Here is a 16,948-nt window from a genome sequence, read left to right as displayed (position 1 = left end):
TCTCCTTTTGGCACACCTGGTTTAGCATCACCACTTTCAGTTTATGTGGCTGGAGCTCTTTCTTGGGAGTTTTACACTGCCACCTTCTATTGCAACAAATGCTGCTGCATTAGGTCTTTCTGGCATTAGATTTCCTAGGAAGTCTTCTGTTGGTAGTGTACTCTTGAATGTAGTTCTGTTGGTAGTGTACTAATGAACAGATGATAACACCTGATGCTCTTTTACCCTTTTTTAGAGTATATGGTGATGTCTTGCATGTAACGATATTATTCAACAAAAAAGATAATGCACTGATACAGATCGCTAAACCACAACAAGCTCAAATTGCAATGAGCCACTTAGACGAATTGAAAGTTTATGGAAAAGCAATTAGTTGCCAGTCCAAACATAAAGTTGTACAAATGCCAAAAGAAGGTCAGCCTGATGCTGGTTTAACTAAAGATTACACAAAATTACAGTTAATAATAATAATGTCAGAATTTTGTGGAGCATTTGAATTCAAACAGATAAAGAATGCAGCATGAAATTGGAACATGACAAATGGCACTGTAAATCACAAGTAGGCCTACTACTTTTTTCTACACTAAGAAGGTAAAAGTAACAAATTTTTGTTGTTGCAAGTGAACCACAGATAAATGTTATGAGCTGTTTTTATTTGCTGATATGTATAATTTTTAAGTAAATTTAAAGTTGTTTTCTAAATAACTCTAGATGTTGGTTTATGGTATAATATATATATATATATGTATGATTGAGTGATTTTGTTTAATCTGTTAACATATGAATTTAATATGTGAATAAATAATCTCTAGATTTATATCTAATATCAGTTATCTATTTACAAAAGATAGTTGTATTTAAAATTTTAAGATATTTAAAATTTCAGTCAGAAATTTTTATCTTTAATATAATGCAAAATATTTTCTTACTGTTGTGAGATCCTGGGCTTCAGTCTTTATAAAAAGAGTAATATTTTTCAGTGGCGTGCCGTGACATTTGATGATATGGAAGCTATGTTTCTGTAAGAAGCCGACTTACAGGGGCAATCAATTAATTGCGCTTCAGGGCCCGTTCGTATTCGTTTGTTCGATAAGCCAGTAAAAACCGTATACTTCTTTAAATGTATTTTTAATAGATTATCTGACATACTTAATAAATAAGAAAGTTCAATATAATTACCTCCGTTATTAGATTCAATAAATTCCCTATGCCCTCTAAATGCCAATTCTTGCTTTGAGAAGAAACATATAACATCTATTAATTTAGATATATCTATTAATCGTAATTATCTTGTTATAATTTTCAATATTTATTTTATATTGTCTACCAATGTTAAATTCTATTCCGCTTTGATTTCCAAATTGCTTCAATTTTACGAAAGAATCGTCATTCATCATAAATTTTATCGTCAAACTGTCGAAATTTTTTTTTTCATTATATGGTCTTGAGCCAAAACTTTTCTAAAATAAATTTTTTAATCACTAGCCACGATATAAGGGCTAAAATTAAAATTATAAAAAAAAACTTACTTGGTAAAACAAAATGTGTGATGAATATACATGCCTAGTAAAAAAATTCTTCAATTGTATGAATATACTTTTAAAGAAACTTATAATTAAATATAACTTTGTGAAGAAACATACATAAAAATAACAAAATATTCTTTACTTTTTAAATTTTAAAACAATCCACTTAGTGAAATAGCTCCCTATGAGTGGCTAATGAATGAAATCAGAGACGGTCCAGGTAGGTGCATGCCAAATCCCGAGGGTGCCGATACCGGTCAATGTCAAATGCCTCTTTTGTCGCATCACTAGTATACAGGGTGCGGCGCCAAAATCCGGACAAATTACACATTGTTTTCAAACATATTTCTTATTGAAAAAACGAAAAAGTTTACAAATTTTTTTAAATCACATTGTTTGCAATGTCATACAGAATACATTTATTCAATATAGCCCCCTCCTGCTTGAATGACAGCCTCTATTCTCTGTCTGAATCGTGCACATGCGCGCTTTAATGTCTCACGGTCAATATTGGTGAATGCCGCATCAATAGCGGCTCTCAATGATGTGATGTTTGCATGTCTGGTTTTGTTTGTGACCCTTTCAACTACGCTCCATACGTAGAAGTCCAGAGGATTTAAATCTGGGCTGTTGGGAGGCCAGAATTCTTTTGACCAAAACATGTCGACGTTATCCGACAACCAGTTTTGCACCAAATGACTTGTGTGGGCGGGCGCACCATCCTGCTGGAAAACATACGGCTTTCCAGATGACACAGTTTCCATCCATGGCTTCACTACATATGACAGAGCATGCAAATAAACATCTTTTGTGACATTTTCCCCTTCGTTAAAGAAATACAGTGGCATGACATCACCCTCACTGGACACAACACCTAGCACATGAACATTCGCCGGAAATTTCATTTTTGCAATAACGGGGACATCTTCTGGGTCGTGGGCAAGCCATCGGTCATTTCTTCGATTGATTTTCACATCAACAGTAAAAATTTTCTCGTCAGAAAAAAATCTGAGTCGTCAGGCAGCATTGTTTTTTAAGGAACACAAAAGCAGGTTACAGCGTTCAACTTGCTTTGTCCTGGCAGCTTCAGAAAGCATCTGTCTCACTTTAATTGTGTAAGACTTGTAGCGGAGGTCCTCCTCAACGATTCTACGCATAGTTTTCTCGCTCACACCAACAACCGACGACAATTTTCGGATCGACTGACCTGGATCCTCAAAAATCAGCTCCTGAGCCCGTTGAATGATTTCAGGGGTTCTGACAATGCGCTCCTTCGAGTGAATTTTCCTTGCCGGTGTTGCAAAACCTTCATTTGACTTCTCCGACTGATTGTATTTTGCAACGAAATCATAAACAGTCGATCTCGGGTATCCGAAGAACCGAGTAATTTCTGTCGCCGAGCGCCCAGCGCGAATACTTTCGATAATCGCGGCTCTTCGGTTATACTCAGCACTTTATTTCAACATGGCGACTGTTTCACGGTTAAAATGGTTTAATGTGCATGTCAAGCTATTTGAACGCGAAACACGACATCTACCGGTGGTACAGAATGGCGGGAATTTGAAATTGAATTTTGTCCGGATTTTGGCGCCGCACCTTGTATATCAAAGGACGCAACAGGGTTGTTGTAGATTTTAAACGTTTCTCACCATAGCTGTAAAAATCTAAATATGTTAAACTTAACAGATTGTTTGTCGTTCGTTTTCTAACTAATTCGTTTTAGGACCAGTGTCCATGGAAATTTCCAAAATTTACAACTTTTTGGTCACTCTCATTAATCTGGAAAAATTTCTGTGTTTATTACATCTAATATTATGAAGAGATCAACCCCACTGTACTCGGCAAGAGATTGGTTCAGTTAAGCTTCTGTTTAAGTAAAATTTCGGCTCTTTCATCAGGGTTTTATTTATGTTTCTAATTCCCTAATCGCTTAATTATTTAACTACTTCTTAAGTAGAAATAAGTTGAAACCGGTTACTTTGTACTTGAATATCTGTAGTCTTGGGAAGTGTAAAGAAATTTTTATGACAACCGATACATAAATCGTAAATTTAAGGAAAATAAATTCTAGAGCTTTTTTTGTACCATTGTACATCTCATTCATTAAATTTGATTGTAAATGATGCTGCCTGAGTAACAGTTAATTTTTTAACACTGTACTAGAATTGTCCACTTTTTTTTTGCATCCCCTTACAGATGGGACATACTAAATCGTAATATCACCAGTTTAACATTGAAATCCGTAAGTAATATAAGATAGGAGAGTAGAATAAACGCAGAATAAATATATCAAATATTTTAATGGATTTTTTTAAAACTCCTGTCAACTATACAGAACTATCATAAAAACATGCCAGTAAATTCCTATCGGTTGGGTTAAGTTATAAATCTAGTGTAGGGTGGGCAACCTTTTTTTATAACATGGGCCAGAATAAATTTTACGTTATTTCCATGGGCCGTAGTAGTTAATTGATGCCTTCTTGTGACTGGTAATTTTTTTAGTCTGCAAATATGAAATAAATAAATAAAAAGTTAATTACTACATTTATTTCTCTTATCATTTTCGAAAATTACAAAGAATTGGAAAAATAACTATTAATTAGTTAATTTTCCAATTTAATAATTTATTAAAGATTTCCTGGGCCGGATAGAAACTTTTCGCAAGCCGTAGCTGGCCTGCAGGCCAGGGGTTGCCCGCCATTGATCTAGTCTACTCATGATTCACATAATCGGGCGAGGACAGCTGAATATCTATCAGGCAGGCGGCTAACAGCCCAGAACAGCTCCGGGATATAAAATTAGAAGCTTTATGTGTGTGTCGCTTCTACCAGCTAAACTGGATGATGTTGGTGCTCCATAAAGCGCATGTGCCAATGCCTATAATCTGGCTGATTGGAAACTGACCCGGTTTCGACATTCCTTCCGCCACTGAATTATTCAAATATACAATAGCAATCTTATCTTTTTTTCACATGTAGTATAGAAATTTGTAAAAGATACATAATGCAGTTATAATAAAATATTAATTTTAATTAATGCAAAGTACGTTAAAATATGAAAATTTATATTTTATAAAATACAAGGGAAGGTCATTGGAAGGTGGAATTGGCGCTTCCATCGTTCCAATGACGGCACGCCACTGATATTTTTTTAATTTATTTAAAATAAAATGTTAACAAAACAGAAAATTTTAGAAAGGAAATAACAGATCTTGACAAAGATAACACTTCCTTTACAATGATACCTATTCACAAGAGGAAAGCAAGAGAAGAAAATTCAGATTGGATGATGGTTTGTTCCATCCAATATTGTCTTTTTGGACATGTTCTAATTGAGGAGATGGACCAAAAGGTATAAAGGGACCACACAAAGGTCCTAGAGGTCATTCAGTCCCACTTAGCAGTCCAATTCCCTTTGGTGACCCAGATTTGTCCAATTCAAACCACCTGATGAAATAGTCTAATTTGAGTCATCCAGTTCCTGGTAGCAGGCCAATTCAGTCATTGTCTCAGCCAGTCATCTGATCATTCGTTACTTGATTGGTCAAGTTTCTCTCACCGTTAGAACTGTGACCATTTTCCCATTCATTAATATAAGGATCAACACTAAAAGATCTTCAACCAAAGACCCTGCCTGTCGAAGAGTAAATACCTGTTCATGATTAATTGTGAATTTCTCTCTCTCTCTCTCTCGATCAGGACTTAGATCCCATTTCCATCTTATGATAATCTATCAATAACTTAAGAGTACAATTTCTAAACAATAGAATAAAAAGGCAAGTGACATGTTCAATTGGGCAGTTTAAATAGCTGTTAGTGAGGAAACAGTAGATGAGTTAACAAGTAAAGCACAAACTACTATACAAGCAGTAAACAAACCAGGCAATGAAATGCCGAAAAAAAGCCTTATTGATAGAACATTAGAAACAGCTCTTATGGAAATACATGAACAATTGAGTGAATTGATAAATCAGAGAGGTCAGAAAAACAAATTCTGGCATAGAAATTTACCAATCATATGGTCAGTTAATTATCAAAAAGAATTGCAACAGGGTTATTATCAATTTTATTTTTCTCCCAAGAAAAGGAGAGATTATATAGAGGAGATGAGATAGTCAGAAAGAGACAAAATACACTGCACAAACAAAATATATCATACTTGCAAAACCTGGCAACCAGAATAATAATAGAAATCAACAATTTTATGATGGACAAATTGAAAGGAAAAATATAATTGAGGAACCTAGAACTAATTTGAAATTGAAGAAGCAAAATGTAATGCAGAAAGCAAACACACAGAGGATTAGGTTGGATAAATAGGCAGATTCATGATTGAAATTTAGAAGACAAATTAGAAGAAGGAGGTAAAACAGTTAGTATAAAACAAATAGAAGATACGTAAGGTCACACAGACAAAATGCAATTCTGTCCTATCTAAGAGGCAATGAGTATTTCGAGATTTAGAGAAAAAGGAAAACAATTCGAAATGACTGTGCAAGACATTCAACTTACATTGTATTATACAGGGTAGACCAGGATATATTGGACTTTTGTAATTTTTATATCCATGTCATGTTATTGATGACTGGATCACACAACCATTTGGTGCATTATTAAGCAGAGATATAATTAGAGACTTAGGTTTGGAAATAAGCCTAGCAAGAGAAAAGATTATTATATGGAAGAGAAGTGAACTTTCAAAGTAAGCCATGGTCAAGAGAGACAGTGAAACATACATTCAAATAAGACTCACTCCCATGAAGTAATCTGAGTAGTGCGACCCTCAAACATTCAACCTCTAAAAGATAACGTAGAACAATGTAAAAAGCTAGAAAAACACTGGATTAGGTCTGTCAATAGCAAAAAATTTTTGAAAAGAAAGAAAAAGAAAAAATTAGAAAAGAAGATCAAGATAACATTCAAAGTCAACAAATAAGACAAAGATGGGAGTTGTTCTGAGAAATAGTCATAATCAAAAGAAATTGGAAAATGAAGAATTAAAGATAATCTATCTATAAATCTGTCTTTAGATCAAGTACCAGAAAACGAGCAACGAGTAGACAAAGAAGACATAGAACCAACATGAATATAAATTTAGGCAAACTGGTCACAATGCTTGTGTTAATAGTAGTTGGTTTGGCAATCCCTCTTTTAACAAGCAATCATGAGAAAATAGAGATAAAACTTGTACTTAGATAATTTAGAAAAGAACTTTGATTATCTTAACTAGCCTATGTACTCTGTCTAGGTAAAAGCTATTTGATTAATTATACTAATAGAATAACATAAAAATTAGAGAGAGAAAGAAACAAAAATTTATTGTAATAATGATGGGATAAAACTATAAAATGTATGAATGAAATAAGGTGTCATACGAGTAACTGAAATTATTGTAATTCATTGATTAACAATAATGTATCTACTTGACTTCCTTATATTGAATTGTCAATACGTAATGATTGACCTGTCTAAATATATTACACTCAAACCTGTTTTTGTGCGGTCTTTTTTTGTGCAATTTTTTATATGTGCAATTATTTTTGTGCAGTATATCAATTTGATTGAAATTCATATACCGCACACAAAAAAATCACACAAAACAAATCGCACAAATAAAAAATTGCCGCACAAAAACAGGTTTGAGTGTACAGTATATATATTACTTAAACCCAAGAGGGGGTGAAAAATTAAAATTTTTTTGTAATGGATGACTTGCATCAAAAATGTTTGTCAATTCAAATATTGACTTACCTGACGAAAAAAATAATTGTAAAGGATAGAAAATTTTGCAATGCTATTTGTTACAAATAGAAGACAAAGTTACTCCAAAATTTTTCAGACAATTACCATTTATTTTCTTTAGTGTTCTAGAACAAAATTATAGACAGCTGGACCTTCCTTTCTAGGCTATGCAACTGCCCACTCTTTAAAAAGTTCCTTAAAAACAGAAAAACCAATTTTAAAGAATTTAAAAAATTCTTTAAAATTGGTATGGTAAATCTTACAATGTCTTTTTAGTTCATCCTTGTCCGTTCGGTGTTTCGGCTTCTTTTTATCCACTGATAATTAGCACTGTTTAATGTAGATTACGCCGAGACATCACTCTGGTGACAAATTTTAGGAATATGTTTGGATTTCCATCAGATGACGGAAATCCAAACATATTCCTAAAATTCCTAATATTTTTTTTTACAAATAGATGTTTACAAATCCAAACATTTGTAAACATCTATTTGTAAAAAAACATATATTTATTCGTCCCACGGAAATCCAATGCTATTTGTACTGATTAATCAAATTATATAATCTGAAGAAAATGAAAGTGAGGTGAGAAAATTAACGCTTGTAGAAGGAAAGGGGAATGCAAAAGCCCCACTTGCTCTTTGGGAACACACACAATTTTGGAAAAGCTGGGGTGATGTGAAATCCCAGGCTTTCTGCTAATTTCATTGTATAATTGTAAAAATAACATTTTTTTTCTGTAGAAATTTGTTGGATGACAATTTTGTGAAAATTAATTTGAAGACAGTCTGTCCAAAAGTGGGAACCACCATTTATTCACTTCTAATATTTCAGAATACAAACACTTGACAACCTGACCTTTCATTTTTGGTTGCTTGGTTGTCAATTTTAAAAACATCCTTTAAAAAACACAAAAAAAATATCCAATTACAAATTTAAAATTGGAACTGGCAGATCTTACAGAAGTCTTCGTTTGCTCTTCCATCCCTACTACTTGGGGATATCTGAGCTTTTTATCTACTGAGGAAAAGGCACCGGTAAATGTAGATTTCCTTAGCTTCCCCTGGTGACAAATCTTTTCAAAAGTTTCATTTATAGAAATTTGTCGGATGGCAATTTCCACTGAATAAATTTAATTTCACTTAGAATAATTTTGTTTTGAGTGCATTTCATTCCAGACCTCCCCATCTCTCTTACTTCCCTCCTCTGTCTGCCCACATTCATCCCCATATGTGACATTGGCAATAAAGTTTTTGGCAATTTGGCAATAAAGTTCTTAGTTTTTTCTTTGTTAGTTGTTTGTCTGCCTAACTGAATCTCTTGAAGTCAGATGAAAAAAAAAGAGTATTTTTACTTGTTTTAGTCTGGAAATAATCATGTCTTTATTTTTAGAATTTACAATTTTTTAATACAGTGGTGCCTCGTATAACGTACACCTCAAATAATGGACGCTGCGAACAACGGACTTTCTGTTTAGCCATTACATGACTCAAGCAACGGACTTTCTGTTCAGCAGTTACGTGAGGCGATCAACGGACTTTCTGCAATCAAGTGCGAATGATTTTTCCACTCTTTTGCTGTTGCCATTGACAATCTACTATTTTTAGATGTTTTCCCCTTCTTGGCTTCCCAGAATAGCTTCTTGATGTAGGTATTTTGGAAAACAGGTGTTGAAGAAGAGAGAGAAACAGACCACCTTGGACATGGTTTTCAAGAAACCAGCTGCCAAAAATCAAAGGATGGAACAAGAGGAGTTGACCCTGCAAGCCCTGGTAGCCTCTCCTGAATCTGACTCCGATTAAAAAACAATAAAAGGTGACTTCCAGCAATGTGTAAAAAGTGTGTGTCTGTATGAATGTGTGAAGAAAGTGTTCCTTCACCACCTCCTCACAACATCTGACTACCCAGCATAATTGGTGACTGCTCTATTTTCATTTTTTTATGGTACAGTACAGTTATTTTATACTGCAGAACAAATTAGATGTTTTAACATGTATTTCTATGAGAAAATGCGTTTCGTATAACGGACTTTTCACTTAACGGACGTGCACCTGAAATGGATTAAGTACGTTATATGAGGCACCACTGTACATGAAAGTTATTAAAATTACAATGTGACAGAATAGTAATGAAACAATGTAATTATTTATTCTTTGATATTTTCAAAATTATATGTTTCTAGAATTGCATCACAACTGGTATTCATCACATATTTCTGCAAATAGATATAATAGATGTCTGTGGGTGTTTACTTTTTATATCTACATTTTCTGTACTGTAGTAAGAATTTTAATTTAAAAATAAAATACTTAATTCTTCATATTTATTGATAACTTTAATTAAATTAGCAAATTTAAAGGATTTTTTTTCTGTATGTCTTAGTAATGACAATACAGCAGTTCTTTATTTCTTGATAATTTGGAATGTGTAATCTGGCACCCTCTGAAAAGTAGCTGATAATCTGGTATTGTCCAATAAAACCTGATGTTCTAGTATTCTCTAAACCAGAATTTGTTTGGACATGTAATATGCTAAAGACCACAGGTGGAAATCAAGGCAAATGTGGAGACTTGGCACATAGCAACTTGCACAGACAAAAAGTCAACTATAGGATTGAGAGTGATGGGATTGAAAAAAATGACTCAAATGAGTCATTTTCTCAGTAGCATCACAAATTTTGTTACAGCATCTTGTGTGTATCAGATTACAGTGAAAGTGGCTTACCTGAAACAAGATGCATAATACAGGTTTGTCACAATTGCTGAATTGGTGCAAAGATCTTTCAGAATTGGACTTGAAAGTGTACAGCAGTACTGGGGATAAAAAATGTAAAGGAATGTCCAAAATGTTCAGATTACATATAAGGTTATCAAATTTTGTGAAAATGCAAAAATGTCTGATAATCTGACACCATTTTAGTCTTGTAGGTATTAGATTTATAACTGCAATTTTGTGTTATAATTTAACCAATTTATTTAATTTTGACAATGTAAGATTATTACAAAAATATTTTTTCAATAATTGTTTTTTATAAATTTCAAAATGATAAAAATATTAAGCAGAATTAAGAAATATTTTATTTAGTGTAAATTTTATCAAATTTCAATAAATATTAATGTTTGAATTTTTAAATTTTTTTAAAGTTAAATTTTTTTTTTTTTTTTTTTTTAAGGTTCAGGCATGACTATTCCAAATTGGGATTTTGTTGGCAGCACTATGGTTACTACAAATTATATAAGATTAACTCCTGATCAACAAAGTAAAAGAGGAAGCTTATGGAATAATGTGGTTAGTCATTAAACTTTTCTAAACTTTTATTGTTTTTATATATGTTTGAATTTAAAATGAAATTTATTTTCTGTTTTGTTGAACTGTTTGTATAAGTAATTGATAGAATAAATAAACATACATATTCTTCGATAAATAAACTTGACTTTTGAATGAGTTAGTTTATTAAAGGAGAACTTAAATAAACAGCAATTTATTTTTTGGTAAAATTGCTGTTCTGAATGAGGGGTTTCAACCCCCAAATTTTAGGTGTTTCCAGACAACTGTAAGAGTCAAATAAACCATATCTCTAATTGTGACCCTTGCAAGATATTTGGTCTCTAAATTTTTTGGCATGCAAGAGTGCACAGCATGATTTGATTGTGTCCTGGAAGTAATCAGTGCAATGTCATTTCTTGTGTTTTATAAGCTTTTAGCCATTTCCAGTCGAGTGGAAAACAGTTGATTTTTACTATTGTTTTGAGAAATAGTTCTAGATTTCCCCCACTTTTAAATTTTACTCCCTATTATGAGGGTCTTCAAAATTTCACATAGGTTAATTTCAAAGGATCTATATCTCACAAAAGGTCACATGTAAATCATTAGTTCCTTTGATTGTTTTTTACTCCTATTGAGATGGTCTGAAATTCTGATAAGGTCCCAGCAGTCTCATTTAGAGCTGAATTGGTACCTACTTGTTATTAAATTATTATTCATTTTATATTTAGACTAGAGAGAGATTCTTTTTACTTACATAAGTAATAAAGATCATCAGTGGCAGTTTTAGATTGTGTACAAACCTAGGAAAGAATAGACTTTTGAGATTTCTTTTATGTAAGTTTGTATAAATAAAATCTGTATTGTTGATTTATTGTGTACAAGTTCTAGGATCCTATCTAGTGCTGAATTCAGAGTACTGGACCAAGGCTTGGATTCACAAACACCTCATAAATTGCCAGATACAGAAGTCTTGTATTCACAAAGCACATCATAAGTTATGATATTGTAAAAAGGAAGGAAATACTACAATACCTAATACTACAATATCTAATAGCTTTTGCAAACTGATGTACAGGGAAAGGAGATATCCAAATATTTGGCTCTATTAATAGATAATCAAGTCAGTCATTTTTCTTGATTTTCTTTTAAATATTTTTGTTTCAAAACTTCTAAGATGTTATCAAATGCTGAAAAAATTAATAGAATTAAATTTTCATAGAATATTGTATGAAAAATCTCATTCATTATAATTTAACATTATTTTTTTAATCAAAAACTATTAATTTGTCAATTTCTTTTAAAGCTTTTTTTTATATTTCTATTAATATTACCACCAGAATCAATTTTAGGCAGATTTGATTTCTAGCCTAGGTCAGTTATGGTTTTTGGTAGAAGTGAGTTTTAGATATTACCTATTATTCATATAAATAATTTAACTAAATGTAATTCATTCTTATTTTAATTCTAATGAAATGAAATGCTATTTTTCTTTGAACATTGCAAACATATGAAGCAATAAAATTCTGAAAATACGTCATTAAGAAATACCTTTTTATTGGTTCTATTTAAACAGAAGCAGTCACTAGTGATGTCAGAGGACATACTCTCATTTATCAATTTCTTCTGTTTTGTTATAAATGCTATGATGTGTTTTATGAATACGAAATTTAAAATAGTGTTAGTTTTGGGTAATGCTATAACTTGGAGAGATGCAGTATTGTATCTTATGTTTATGAGATGTTTGTGAATTCAGGCTTAAGATTGAATATTGGCATGCAAAACATATGCTTGCTGTAACAAAAACATAAGCCCTAAATTGAAGGCTTATTGTCTATGCCTAAACTGTCACTAAAGTTTGTGATCATTATGTTAGATATGTTAAATAACTAACTGTAGATTTCTTTTAAATTAAAAAAAAATCTTTTTACTAAAGTATACTATAAATAATTTAGTTTTATTTTGTTTCAGTAAAATAATATCTCATAGTAAGTTAATCTCTGTGTACTAATTACATAAATGTATTGGATAATCATTGAGTAAATCATATCGTTAATTTAAATATTTAACAGCCATGCTTTGTTCGGAATTGGGAATTACAAGTTCAGTTTGCCGTACATGGTAAAGGAAAAGAACTCTATGGTGATGGATTAGCCATTTGGTATGCCAAAGATCCGTTACAATTAGGTATTATATTTTTATTGTTTTTTCGATTTAAATAAAATATTTAAAATAATTTTCAATTATTTTATGTAGTCTAATTTTTATAAAAATTAATTAAATGTAGATCAAGTCTTGGTTTGTTAGATTTAACTCTCTAATTCATACAGAAATTTGGTCATTCTATGCTTGTCTAATTTTACATCAAGATTAATCTTTTTAAATTTCAAGTCCAAAAACATTCTTGATTCTTTCAGGATCAATGTATGGGCTGATATATTATAAATGAAAAAGAAAGTGGTATAACCATTTCATTTTCTCATCTTGATGACTATAAATCAGACTTTACATCTCAATACCCTTAGACCTCCATTCTTTACATGAAAATATAAACTTGATATTGAAAAATGTCAAGTTCATATGGATTAGAAGTGAAAGAATATTCAATTTATTTTATAACTATACTATAAATAAATCATAATAATTTAAATGAATAACATGCAGCTTATTTTGACTGTTATTTCATCATTTAAATGTAAGTTGATATATAGCATATATTAGATATCTTATTTTAAGTGATAACATAATCAACAGTAGCAAGTAGTGACATAACAAGAGTAATGAAGTGATTAATCTTAAAGACATGACATATGAATCATGAGTGATAACATTAATCTATAATTAAATATATAAACTGCATTCTTTTTAACAACAATGGGCTCAGTATATTTTAAATTTAATTTTCAGAACCTATTCATACTTAATCTCAAAACTCTCATTTTCAGAAACTATTCATACTTAATCTCAAAACTTAGATACACATCTTCCTTATTTTTACAAACTGTTCATAATTAATTGTGAAATTCTTAAAACACCTCTTATGAAATCCTAAATAATAAACAATACTGTTAACAATATTATATTGGCTTAACAGTTGTTTTTCTCTCCTGGAATTTAAGAGAAATTTAAGAATACAGTAGAGCATCGATTATCTGAATATCAATCAACCGAAACATTGGTTAACTGAAAGCGTTCCAGTCAGAAAATTTAAATTTCTGCTAGTGCTTTGGCACTGCAATATTTGGCTATGTCTTGGGCTACTCCAATATTATTTTTGTTCATGTGTGTTTTAACTGGCAGCACTGGTGCAACCATGAGAGGGTACTTAAGGATGCACCAGGATTTGAATGAATTTCAACATGGGATAGGTTAATATATTTTTCGTACATAATCAGTTATCCGAAAAATTGATTATCTGAACAACCCCAGTCCCAAATTGTTTCAGATAATTGATGCTCCTCTACTGTATTTGTTAAAATATATTCTGTTGCTGAATAGCAATCAGAATATATTTAGAGATACTTTGAATAATAGTGTTCATAATGAATTCATGTTGTATGGTGACTTCATTATGAAAATTAAAAGCAGAGTATGAATTTTTTTGCAGTGGAATAAATATAAAATACAAATTTTTATATTAATATTATAAATACATAATATAATTTTTTTACTTGAATCATTTTAACTATTACTTGTTTAATTTGTCACTGTGGAATATTTTTTTTGAATGAACATTTAATTGTCTCACCTTTTGAAATATTTTCTCATCTTAGATATTTCTCCTTCAATACAGTGAAAAAAAAAACTATCAATGGTTATGTACTCTTACACAACAACTATGAAATCTTATTTTACAAAGGATAGAAAATATAACTTCTTTATGGTGAAAATTTTAATGAATTCATTTCTTCTTTTGCAATATAAACACAAAGAATAATTTTTTTACTTTAAAAAGAAAGAAAAAAAAGACAATTCAAGTGAACTGTTATTTACAAATCCATCAATCTATTCTCTAAATGCTTTAAATTGCAACATGAAAAAGCTGTAAGAGAATACACTTCAGACTTTAATATAGAAGTATATTTAAAAGGAAAAAGTTTTTCCTGATCAGATATTATTTAACTATATGACCTTGAGGCTTTAGATTTCAGATAAATATCCTTTTTCCTACTATATGTATATGTATACAGTATATATATAATATATGCACAGGAAAAACATATAATCTTTTTTTAATATTGCTTGTGAGAAATTCCTATCAAATATTAATAAATATTATATAAATTCAAATAATATCTATAGAAGTTACAGATATATAAAACTTATAGCATACTTAATATAACTCTTAGTTACAAAGTACAGTAGTGAACCGAAAATCGGAATCAATTGGGGACTGGGGTTGTTCAGATTAGGGATTTGTTCCGATTACGGTTTATGTACGAAAAAAATATATTAACCTGTCCGATGTTCAAATTGTTGCATGTCGCTTCCTGTTGAATTTTTCTTCATTGCGTGTCGCTTCGTGTTGAATTTTCGTCGATTTTAAGCCTAATGAAAATTTTTATAATAATAATCGAGGCTATCGTATCGTTAAAAATTATTTCTGCATTTTGTACAAACAAAATAAATATATTGAAGAATATAAAAACATGAAAATTATACTTTAGAAGTAAATTTAGTATCAAAAACGTTCGATTCAGCACGACACAGTCTGACTGAAAATCGTGCCGATTACCGGCGATTCTGATTACCGGGGAGCCGATTTACGAGTCTCTACTGTAATTCTGTAAATTTTGCATAATACAAAATATAAAAATACAGTATTTAGCTCTTAAGAAATGTGAAACGTATGGCTTAGTAATTTTAATAAAGTTTTTTGTTTCAAAATCTATCAATATTTAATTTATATACAAATTATTTGATAATTATGAACAGTTTAATCTTATGAACTTGTAATCATCCATATGTATTAAACAGAACTAGTTGATGTATGTATATTTTCATATATATGGATACATATGAAGACAAACTAGCAAATATGTGTGTACATTGCATGTGCATTATAAATGCACATTTGCACCAGCCTCATATTAAATATTTATTTTCACCTATATTTCTAATTATACAAGAATATTTATTAACATATTCAAAATCTTTTAAGGAAAACTATAAAAATTAAATTTTTTATTAACTTGTTCTGATCTAGTAAAATTTTAGTTTATCATACATATTGTGAGTTCTGAGAAGAATTATAAAAACTGTTTTAAGTGAGATATTTAAAAATTAAAAGTAATTTTGAAAATTAGAGAGCAGTTTCAAGATTCAGTCTATTAACTTTGGCATTAATAGATTAATGAATTTATTGCCTGATATTTACGAAGCAGAATATTTCAAAGTTCACTTTTAAGCCAAATGATATTTTTATTTTATTGTTAACTGCTGTTTGTTTCCATTGAAAATTTCAAGGAACTTATTAAGGATCCTTAGAATTCCTTATTTCTTAAATTTTCAAGTGAAAAATGTATTAAACATTTATATTGATATCTTATTGTGGTTTATAATATATAATGGAGTACAAAGTATTAATCATTTTGGATACACAATTCATTTTTGTTTATTAAATAATGTTAAAATTAAATAATAATGTATTATACTAATGTTAAAAGATTTAAATAAATGAAAATTAGCAGCAAATTAGATGCTCTTATTAGTCTTTAAATTATGAAGTAATTTTTAATGTATGTTTACTTTTGTTTTTGCAAATAACAAATAAATGTAAAATTTTTTTAAAATTTTCTTCTGCTACAAAGTTAGAAATTGGTTATATTTTTACCATATAAATCCATAGGTTTCTCTATGTAAATATTATCTTTGATGTAATTTTCATTAATTGGAAATTATATCTTGAACATGGTATTATTATTATTTAAGATGATATTAATTTTTTATTTTGAATGTTTACTCAAAGAAGAAATTCTCATTGCTTAGATTGTGAATAATTAATACTTAAGTAATGTAATAAATATTTATTTAGGCAGAGTTTTTGGCAGCAAGGAGGTTTTCCATGGTTTGGGAGTATTTTTAGATACATATGCAAATCAAAATGGACCTCATAATGTAAGTAATTTTTATTTATTTCCAATGTAATCATATATATAATTTAATTATTTTAGATATATATATATATATATATATGTGTGTGTGTGTGTGTGTTCTCATGTAGTTTTCAATATCGTTCTATTCTTTTTCCTTGGTTAGGAGATACCTAATATGTCAGCCATTTCAATTATTAAATTTGTTACATAAAAATGTAAATTGATAAAAAATTGAAGAAACTAAGTTGTCTTCAGTTCCATCATGTCTAATCAACAGGAACAAAACAGTCTTTCTTTGCAGAGATTACTTTTTATTAGAGAC

General features: G+C 30.4%; 1 protein-coding gene across 1 annotated transcript in view; it reads left to right on the top strand.

Moving 5' to 3' along the window:
• The window catches only part of LOC136982647 (vesicular integral-membrane protein VIP36), a 32,232-nt gene that overhangs the window by 3,798 nt on the left and 11,486 nt on the right, over nucleotides 1–16,948 (top strand). Inside the window, exons 2-4 of the mRNA XM_067279208.1 lie at nucleotides 10,440–10,555; nucleotides 12,604–12,718; nucleotides 16,566–16,648. Coding sequence (XP_067135309.1) covers nucleotides 10,440–10,555; nucleotides 12,604–12,718; nucleotides 16,566–16,648 — 314 coding nt within the window. The remainder of the gene's footprint in view (nucleotides 1–10,439; nucleotides 10,556–12,603; nucleotides 12,719–16,565; nucleotides 16,649–16,948) is intronic.

This window comes from Centruroides vittatus, unplaced genomic scaffold, assembly GCF_030686945.1.
Source record: "Centruroides vittatus isolate TY-2023 unplaced genomic scaffold, ASM3068694v2 contig_858, whole genome shotgun sequence".
NCBI lineage: Eukaryota > Metazoa > Arthropoda > Arachnida > Scorpiones > Buthidae > Centruroides > Centruroides vittatus.
Note: the sequence above shows the minus strand (reverse complement) of the source record. Positions and strands in the feature narration are given on the sequence as shown.